The following is a 10,582-nucleotide window of genomic DNA, read 5'->3' as shown; positions in this document are numbered from 1 at the left end:
GTGGGAGATTGAAAGATTGCTAATTAGATAATTAATAACGATTTGTTTTAGCAATAAATCGACATAATATATGACTAAAACTATTATTTTACTGTTTAAATAGACTTCATAATTAAAATCTCATTAAATATGCTTTAAAATGATGAATTACACGCCTTAAAAAGAAAGATTTATAAGGTATCTAGAAACTCGATGGCTTCCGTCGTACCTTGAGACAGTGTCACAGAAATCTTATTTTTTCGAGATTATTCGTCACATAGACGATATACACCACATAATTCATGGATTTCGTGACGAGAATGTAACAATGAATATGAATTTATTATGTAATACATCGTGAATATTGTATTATGTGGATAAACTTTAAAATATTAACGCGAAAATATTCTTTTGTTTAGTACGATAATTCGTTAAAGTATCTAAGACGACGAAACGACTGTACGATAATGCGTCAAAAAATCCCAATGAATAAACCTAAATGAAGTTTTATCTCTTAGAATTAAATTAATATAATATTAATATATAAACTATAAAGTTATTTAATGAAGCTTTATCTAAATTTAAACGAGCGCAGATACGAAAATTTAAAAGATATAAAAATGGATACTTGGCACATGCGCAGTTTCGACGCCCTGTCGTCAGTCAGAGGTATCGGTGTCATTGATAAGAAGAAGGTTAGTGTAATTGTGACTGTGATAAGTGTGAGGACGTCTTTCGTGAGTATCAACTGTCCCTCGTAAATTTGTTTAATATGTTTTTTTGCGTCCATTTTATCAAACAAATTACCTTGCATATTTCCAGTTTATCATAGATTTATCAAATCTGATTCGAAATGACCAAAGTTTGTCCAGTATTTTGATAAGAATTCGTAAAAAAATGGATATATATTCATTTGATTAGGAATATATTAGCAATGGAGTTCTCTAATATCAAAAGTTTCAGCAAAATTACATATTTAAAAAAAATCTGACCTAATTTGACCTGACCCCAACATATTAATAGGTCCTGACCTAACCTAACTTGCCAGCCCATTTGAAATATCCTACCCTTACCTAAGGATGTATGGATGGGGGTGTAAGGATGTCGTGAAATCCTGTATAAAACAGTGTCCTAGACTTGCTAGGGGGCTTTGACCCCTGGGGAAAGCCTGAATTACTTTAAATTTCCTCCTTTTGTTGTTGAGGAAAGGTCACAAGGTCAAGAACTTTCTATCTTTACATATATATATATATATATATATATATATATATATATATATATATATATATATATATATATATATATATATATATATATATATATATATATGGTATCAAGATTAAAGCCACATGCATTAACAGGAAGTTCCTATCAGAAGGAAATATGTCCGTGTAATCATATCATGCGAGTACCTTAATCATTGTGTTATTTATGTATATTTATCTATAATTTTTAACTTATGTTTCATCATTTCTTATTCCCTTTTATTTTTTGGGGATTTTTTTATGATTCCAGCTTATCAATGACCATATTTTAATGACATTTAAAGCCTAATTTTGACGTGTTCCTGTACAACTTATAATTCTGACTAATTTAGCCTTTGCTTCAACTAGATAATGATTAGTTTTACCTCCAGCTACTCATCTCCTGACAATTATATATATATATATATATATATATATATATATATATATATATATATATATATATATATATATTATATATATTTATATATATAGTGTGTCTATATACCATTTGTATCATTTGTAGCAAAATCCACTGACCTTTGGAACAAATTACTGTGTTCTTTTATTGTCAATCCTTCCCATTTCATATATATTAAAAAAATGCTCAACCAGTTATAATCTTAAAGATCACTTGTGGGTGGATTAAGAATTATCAGTGATCAGTGATCAGTGTAGGTACAAAGCTATAAACCCTCTCTCTAGATAAGAATCTGAGAGACAAGGTTTTCAAGTCTTGCCTTGTGTATATATGTATTTGTGTATGTATGTATGCATGTATGTATGTATGTATGTATGTATGTAGAAGTGGTCCAGTGGCTACCAGCTTTGACTCACTGGCGAAAGGTCAGTGTTCGATCACCTGCGAGGCGCGGTTAGTCAAAACTGGTGGGTCACGGGTAGGCTAAAGATGGGCGTGGGGCTTGCAATCTCATCCTAGGATATTTTCTGAAATCTGGAAGGGTCTGTACATATAATATATATATGTGTGTGAGAGAGAGAGAAACTAGTTTATATTTGAATCTTTAAAAATTAAGGAATACAAAAAACCAAAACTTCACAAACCTTCTTATAAAAAATATTATTAATAAATGTTTAGGCTTTCAAGGTCGACCTTGAGGACAGAGAAATAAACCTTGAAGAAAAAGCATTCCAATGTTGAGGTTTTCCTCTTACGGTCAATTAAATATTCTAAGAAATGTGTGAATACATTTTTTCTTTCAACAAATACCAAACAAAAACCAGTATTATCTCAGGCATCAGAGACTGAATTTGTTGTAAGTTATATGAAAATTTTATCTGTAAAAAACATTTTATTTAATCGTTATAAGATGAGAGAATTATATTTTCGTGAGTTTTAAGAAAATGAGAAGAAAAATTCAGCAGACGTTTTTTGGGAGGAAACCCCACCCCACCTTGTCCAAATATCCTTTGTATCCTGATTTTATGAAGGAAACACAATGCCTTTGAGGTTACCACAAAGGATATTCAGACCACTTCCTTCTCTCTCTCTCTCTCTCTCTCTCTCTCTCTCTCTCTCTCTCTCTCTCTGGAGTAAGTCAGATATTATCAATTTGTGTATAGAGTCATTCTCTCTCTCTCTCTCTCTCGATGGAGTAAGTCAGATGTGTTCAGTTTGTCTACAGTCTCTCTCTCTCTCTCTCTCTCTCTCTCTCTCTCTGGCGGAGTAAGTAAGAAGTCTTCAGTTTGTTTACATAATCAATTACTAGATTGGACCTTAAAATGAGACGCCATGTTGAATTATCTCCCTCTCACCATCGTACTGTTTAAGAATCATGCAAATATTGTCTTATACGATGATTTTATTATAGTTCCTTATATAAATTATGATTTATTAGAGTCTATAGAAGGTGTGGGTGTGGGTAAAGGTAACAGGAACAGTGCAGTTGGTGTGGGAAGCTGTGGCCATTCCCCCACAGTCATTATTCTTATTTATTTATTCACCATTACTTTTAATTCCCTTCCAGATGAACTATGACTGACCCATGACCCCCAGGCTGTGGGTGAGGGCACCCACAACGCTGCTGTGGGCAATTGTGGCCCTCCTCTCGCCCCCCACGATTGCCCACGACACGCAGAAGAACCCCTACATAGACCCAGCGGCTTACGGTGACTCACATCGCAGCTTAAGACATCACATTCCCTTGGGTCAGGTTAGTTCAGGTCACCTTTCTGGGTAGTTCAGAGGCTGTGCCGTAACACCCACGAGGCCACATATTCCCTCATCCGTACTTTTCAAACGTATTTCAGGTCGGAGACGCGTCTGAACTGAGCGACGACTTGGCGATCCAGATTAAGGGCGGAAGACGGAAGGCGATCGAGTTGGCGCGAAGCTACGGGTTGGAGTACCTAGATCAGGTAAGGTCAATCATTACTCAGGTCAAGGTTGTAATCAGAGGTCAAAGAGCAAAGACGATTTCACTTTGACCATCGATCTTGAACTGTATGATCAAGAGAAGTCATATTTTGAATATGTAACCCACCTATAAAGCTGATGTCCAGAAGGGAGATGTAAGTCAAGGTTACATTGTGAGGTCAGGGATCAAATAGGAATTATTTTAGGGTCAAAGGTCAAATACATACCCAACCTTGGCATGAATATTGCTAAAACTCAGAGATTAAATCAAGATCATATTTGCAGGCCGAAGGTCAATTAGTAATGTGAGTTTTATTTTTATAAATATGGGGTATAGTAATGTTAACTGAACCACTGTTGTATATATATATATATATATATATATATATTTATATATATTATTTCAGGTGTTCGACAACCCAGCCGTCTACCACTTCCGCAAACCAGGTCAGAATCGGAATAAGAGAGGGAGATCTCGGAGAGAGACGACCGCGCGCGAGTTAGTCGAAGCCATAGCCAGGGACCCCGGGGTATGTAAATGAACACATTATTATTATTATTATTATATTATTATAATTTACAGTCCATCAATACAACCAACAACTTCAAAGGTTTTGTCGCCACACTGCGGCAACCTACCAGTCAGAAATCGGACTGCGTTGACTGGCAGATTGCCAGAGCACGATTAAGAGACCCACAATGACTGATTTCAGCTGAAAGTTTACAAACGGTGGATAATGTATGATTTATTTTAAGTATCAGAACACTTGCAGTTAATATAACCCCATATATCTATCTCCAAAGGTCGAATGGGTGGAACAACAAGTAGCACTCGTGAGGGAGAAGAGGAACAACGTCCATAAAAGTGGAAAACAACGAGTAACTTTTCTGGAAAACAACGGCATTCGTCATAAGCTCCCAGCTATCCGCCATGGCTCCAGACACGCTTTGAACCAAGTGCTTCGGAGGCCTTCGAACGAACCGTCTCGAAGCGAGGCTTTATTCCTCATAGATCGCAGACGGGTCGACGGATACCTCCAAGACGACTCGGAAATAGACAGAACGACTGACTCTGAAGACAGAAAGTACCGCGGAAACGGTCCGTATTCGTTAAAAGATGAATTAATTCGAGTCCCACTGTCTCAAAGCCTCGGCTATGGCATTGAACGCGTTCGATCGTCCAAAAGCGAGGCTTTAATCCCCAAAAATCGCAGATTAATCGACGGATACCTCCAAGACGACTCGGAAATAGACAGAGCGACTGAATTTGAAAACAGAAAGTACAACGAAGACCTTCCATCTTCGTTAAAAGATGAATTAATTCGCGTACCACTATCTCGAAGCCTCGGCTACGGATTCGAACGCGTTCCAGCGCGCTTATGTAAACAATGCCATGATTATGACGTAATGTCTACGATTCCTGATAAACAAAGTGACAGAACTTTAAGAAATAATATTAAAATGGCCGAATTACCTGATAAACAAATCTCTGACACCACAAATGACGTTAAAATTGATAAAATAACCGGAAACGAGGCCGATGGAAAGGGCATTTCACTCCCCCCACCAGACAATAAGCTTCGGCCCATGGCTCGGTCACCTGGGCGAACCATTCATGGATTTCAATGACCCATTTTACAATGACCAGTGGTACTTGGTAAGTACAATGACTATAAAAATAATGATCATTATCATCGTTACGTAAAATTAATAAATATTTCATTATTACAACTAAAAAATGATCATTATTCATATAAAAACTGCCATTAACTCATACAGGAAAATATATTTATATATATTCATTTATTTATTTTCTCTCATCTTGACCTCTCCAGCGCAACACAGGTCAGCTGGGTCGCCAGGGCTATGACCTCAACGTGACCTGGGCATGGCTAAACGGGTACACGGGTCGTGGGGTGGTACTTTCCGTCCTGGACGACGGGTTGCAAACGACCAATGCTGACATCGCGGACAATTACGTGAGGGAGAATGAGCCGTTGCAAAGACGTTGCTTGTGAATTACTACTACTTTTAATTATTAATTTTGAATATTATTTATTTTTCGTTTTTATATTTTTATATTTTGTGTAAATGGTATTTAGGAAAGGAGAGTTATTATTATTATTATTATTATTATTATTATTATTATTATTATTAGAGGTCAAAATATTATTAATTAGTAATTATTATTATTATTATTATTATTATTATTACACAGGCTCCAGAATATTATTATTATTAGAATTATTATTATTATTATTATTATTATTATTATTATTATTATTATTATTATTATTATTATTACCACAGGCCAAAATATTATTAGTAATTATTATTATCACAGGCTCCAGAATATTATTATTATTATTATTATTATTATTATTATTATTATTATTATTATTATTATTATTATTATTATTATTATTATTATCCACGCAGGCTCCAAATATCAGCTATTCATTGGTCAAGGACACGAAAAGCTGGAACGACCCTTCGCCCAGAATTGACAACACTTTTTCGAATTCCCACGGAACCTACTGCGCTGGAATCATCTCAGCCGTTTCCAACAATTCCATCTGCGGCGTAGGAGTGGCTTACGATTCCAATGTTGGAGGTGAGAAAGCTGTACTCTCTCTCTCTCTCTCTCTCTCTCTCTCTCTCTCAGTCATACAGTCCGGAGATAGGACACACGCCCATCTTAATTCGAATCTTAATTACTTTATTCCAATCCACCCAGGAGTGAGGCTCGTAGACGGAAAGGTGACCGACGTACAAGAAGCCACGGCCCTCTCGCGCCACATTGACCAAGTGGACGTCTTCAGCGCCTCCTGGGGTCCTACTGACGACGGGACGAAGGTCGAAGGACCTGCCAGGCTGACCCAAATTGCTTTCACCGAAGGGGTGACGAGGGTAAGTTTTTTTATTTTTTTATCCAGTGGTGGGTGGGTTTGTTCCTGGGACTGAGTCCAGTTCAGAGGGAATGACTTTGTTTGTTGTTCTTTCTGGTTCAGAAAGAACAGCTTTGTTCGTTGTTCTTTTCTGGTTCAGAAAAAAACAACTTTGTTCATTATTCTTTCTGGTTCAGAAGAACAATTTTGTTCATTGTTCTGGCTCTTTTGTTCACTGTTCTGTCTAAAAGAACAGCAGATTGAAAAGAACAACTTTGTTCATTGTGTTCAGATATACCAAATGATTTTAGATAGTAAATATTTTTCCCTCAGGTAACACCTGAATTACCCAGTGATTTTACCCCAGTTACACCTTAATACCCATACACCCCCAAGGACTGGGCAGGCAAAAGCACCCATAGCACATACCCTGCAAATACCAAAACGCCCCAAAATCAAATCTCCATTAAATACCCCACAGGGGCGCGACGGAAAGGGGGTCATATACGTCTGGGCATCTGGAAACGGGGGCGTCATCGGTGACAATTGCAACTTGGATGGGTATACCTCTTCCATATATACCCTGTCTGTCTCTGCCCTGACAGACATGGGCACTTCGACGTTCTACGAGGAGCCGTGTGCCTCCACCCTCGCAGGGGTCTACGTCGGGGGGGAACATACCCTAGAAGTGGCGAAGGATAGGCAGAGGAGGCATCTGGAGTCGTTGAATGTGGTGGGTATTTCCCTCTCTCTCTCTCTCTCTCTCTCTCTCTCTCTCTCTCAGTTGAGAGAGGGTTCTGTTAAAGTGTTAGCCTATCTCTCTCTCTCTCTCTCTCTCAGTTGAGAGAGGGTTCTGTTAAAGTGTTATCCTCTCTCTCTCTCTCTCTCTCTCTCTCTCTCTCTCTCTCTCTCTCTCAGTTGAGAGGGTTCTCTTAAAGTGTTGTCCTCTCTCTCTCTCTCTCTCTCTCTCTCTCTCTCTCTCTGAGAGAGGGTTCTTTAAAAACGTTATCCTCTCTCTCTCTCTCTCTCTCTCTCTCTCTCTCTCTCTCTCTCTCTCTCTCTCTCTCTCTCTATTGAGAGAAGGTTCTTTTAAAACGTTATCCACTCTCTCTCGAACTCTCTCTCTCTCTCTCTCTCTCTCTCTCTCTCTCTCCTAACGTCCACGTCGTAATTCGTTTTCTATACACGTAAAGAACCCATTTTCTATCACGATTAACATGGCCAACTACGACATTTAGTGTTCCTCCTTCAGGTGGTCCCAGAATTAGACGGCCACTGCAGCCACGACTTCCAGGGGACCTCAGCGGCGGCCCCTTTGATGGCCGGGGTAGTGGCCCTGGTGATAAATGCGAAGTAAGACATTTTAAAGCCATTTTTTTATCACTTTGAAATCGGACATGTATAGGTCTGAGGTACTCTGGGATTTCTTGGTGGTTTTATATATATTTTATTTAGTTATAGAGATAAATAATGTAATTATTATAAGCCTAAAACATTATATTCTATAAGATTTCATTCATATTTGAAATTCATTACATTCTATTACGATTTATTGAATGTTTTCTCTTATTGAAATGGTGCATAGGCCTATGCTCTCGAAAATATTTGAAATCGTCTCATTTTTTAAATATAGCTATAAATATATAGATATTATAGGCCTATGACATTGTTCTATGATGCTTTCAGGTGTGTTTGAATGTTATATAACATTTGCTTATGATAATAATAATATAAAATAATAAAAACAGTAATGCTTTAATTTGCTTGTTATATTTTCATTATATTTTGCTTTATTAATATTAATAATGCTTTAAAACAACGCAGTGGCAACCTAACATGGAGAGACATGCAACATATAGTAGTGGAGACCTCCATACCCACTCCACATGCCCTACAAGAGCCAGGTTGGCAAACTAACGGTCTAGGCAAGAAGTTTCACTTGAAGCAGGTTGGTATTTTATAGAATTTTATAGTATTTTATAGTATTTTTATAGTATTTTTGGTTCGTGAGAAGGCCTATTGGGTAGGTAATGCCCCTCTGCCTTGGGGTATACAAGTATAACATTCTATAAGGGCATCAGAGTGCCCAGAACTTAATGGGTTTCTGTTTGTACAACTTTAGGCCTATTGTGTGACAATAATCTTTCTAGATTAACTTTGTGTATTAAAATACACTCAGTTCTGGCTAGTTCCATACAAATTTAGGCCTATCAACAAATTGGCAGCTCATTATTTAGGCCTAAAATTCCTCTTAACTGTTTCAAAATGGTCTCAAATGGTGCCCCATTTCCATCCTGAACAGGGCTTTGGTGCTGTCAATGCTGGAAGGATGGTGGAAGCTGCCCTCCACTGGAGAAACGTCAAGCCTCAAAAGGTCATTGTTGTTCCTTTATTCAGTGGGCACAGGTACGTCTAGAGCTCTCTCTCTCTCTCTCTCTCTCTCTCTCTCTCTCTCTCTCTCTCTCTCTCTCTCTCTCTCTCTCTCTGAAGTTTCCAGTAATTCCAGATAGTGTAGAAATGGTCTAGTTCTGGACTTCAATTTATCACTGATTTATCGCTTTGTTTCCCCTGTCGTCACCTCAGAACATTCCACCCGTCCACCTGGATGAACGTCAGCCATCCGGTCGACTCGTCCGGCGTCCCACCCGCCCAGCGGATGACCGCGGTCGAACACGCCGTAGCCAATGTAACCTTGATTCACCCAAGGAGAAAGTTACTGACCATCTTCATTGTGTCGCCAGCTGGTAAGATTGATTTGATACCAGTTTTCTCAATTATCTTACTAATCCTGTGTATTTGTGTACTGTTGTGTACCTGTTTTGAGCTACACTGGTGGTTCCTGTGTACCTAGATGTCTGAAGCAGTTGTCTGTGTATATTTGTACTGAGGTACACTGGTGATTCCTGTGTACCTAGATGTCTGAAGCAATTATCTGTGTACTTGTGTACTCGAGTGATATCTGTGTATCATAATTAGACACCTTGTTGATATGTGTATTTAGATACCTAACTTAGACCTGTGTACTCTTTTGTGTACTCATGTACTTAAGGAAATTAGTAAATTCTGTGTACACAGAATTATCAATTTTTAGAATGTTGAAAAAAAATGTATTTTATGATTCTTAGATATATAAATTACGTAGCTTTTCATTTAACATTTATTTATTTATTGATCTTAGGATTTCTAAATAGGATGCCACTGAACTTTTCATACATTTTCATACATTCTACATTTATTCATAATTTTTCCTAGATTTAATGATGTAGAAATAAAACTAAAAAGTCAATTTTATTGATAAAATATTTGGAAATACTTTAATGCCTCCTACCTTTGCAAAACTTTAAATAACTCATTCTTCCTTTTCCTCTTCAGGTACGACGTCCCAAGTCCTCACCCACCGCGCCCCTGACGAAGACAAGGACGGTTTTAAGTCCTGGGGATTCATGTCCGTCCACTTCTGGGGAGAATCTCCCGAAGGGATTTGGAAAGTGGCCATTAAGGACGATTCTGGGGAGACAGGATACCTAAAGAAAGTTGAGCTGACGATTTTTGGGTCCTAGGAATGTCTAGGATTTATATCCTTTATAGTCAAATTTCAGAGCTGTCTATGTCTGTTTTTTTATAATTTTTATAACCCTCCATTCTTGAAATGGGGCACCATCATATTCATTTTTGAAATGGGACATCCACCTTGATTTTACCAAATCTTTGCTGAATACAAAATCAGTCTGATTCTGTTGAGTGATTCTTTTCTTGTTAAACATCTTTGATATATGATTCTAGTTAAACGTCCATAAACATCGTAACATAAAGATATATAGATGTATTTGTTTCTTTATTATAATCCTTATAGTTTTATTTAATATTGATGGTTGTGTACTGTCTTGAAACGGGCCATTTTGACCTAATTTGGTCAAAACAAAACCCCACCCACACACGTAAGAAAGCTGTCTCGATCTGAACCTATGCCCTTGAAAAATGCAAATTAAATACTAAAATAACGCGTATGAAGTCGAATTAAACTTGGATAATTAAAGAAAAACATCAAATGAAGACGTAGATACGAAAATACAATGAAAATGCTTCAAAAAGAG

At 37.4% G+C, this 10,582-nt stretch overlaps 1 protein-coding gene across 1 annotated transcript; it reads left to right on the top strand.

The window, feature by feature from the left end:
- The first annotated feature begins 656 nt into the window (after nucleotides 1-656).
- Nucleotides 657-10,314, top strand: LOC136856292 (furin-like protease kpc-1). The gene is made up of 14 exons (XM_067134033.1): nucleotides 657-716; nucleotides 3,212-3,397; nucleotides 3,495-3,602; nucleotides 4,008-4,130; nucleotides 4,405-5,257; nucleotides 5,436-5,579; nucleotides 6,040-6,214; nucleotides 6,338-6,510; nucleotides 6,970-7,221; nucleotides 7,741-7,841; nucleotides 8,313-8,436; nucleotides 8,791-8,894; nucleotides 9,072-9,232; nucleotides 9,861-10,314. Exons 5-14 carry the CDS (start codon nucleotides 5,141-5,143, stop codon nucleotides 10,046-10,048), a joined length of 1,539 nt encoding a protein of 512 aa, XP_066990134.1. The 5' UTR covers nucleotides 657-716; nucleotides 3,212-3,397; nucleotides 3,495-3,602; nucleotides 4,008-4,130; nucleotides 4,405-5,140; the 3' UTR covers nucleotides 10,049-10,314.
- The last annotated feature ends 268 nt before the right edge of the window (nucleotides 10,315-10,582 follow it).

The sequence above is a fragment of the Macrobrachium rosenbergii genome, chromosome 35 (assembly GCF_040412425.1).
Source record: "Macrobrachium rosenbergii isolate ZJJX-2024 chromosome 35, ASM4041242v1, whole genome shotgun sequence".
Classification (NCBI taxonomy): domain Eukaryota; kingdom Metazoa; phylum Arthropoda; class Malacostraca; order Decapoda; family Palaemonidae; genus Macrobrachium; species Macrobrachium rosenbergii.
The sequence above is the reverse complement of the archived record's forward strand: the minus strand, read 5'-3'. Positions and strand labels throughout refer to the sequence as shown.

Coding starts and splice junctions, on each gene's coding strand:
- LOC136856292 (XM_067134033.1), top strand. CDS start 5,141: ATGGAAAGGGCATTTCACTCCCCCCACCAGACAATAAGCTTCGGCCCA. Junction 6,215..6,337: donor TTACGATTCCAATGTTGGAG/GTGAGAAAGCTG, acceptor CAATCCACCCAG/GAGTGAGGCTCGTAGACGGA. Junction 8,895..9,071: donor CCTTTATTCAGTGGGCACAG/GTACGTCTAGAG, acceptor TCGTCACCTCAG/AACATTCCACCCGTCCACCT.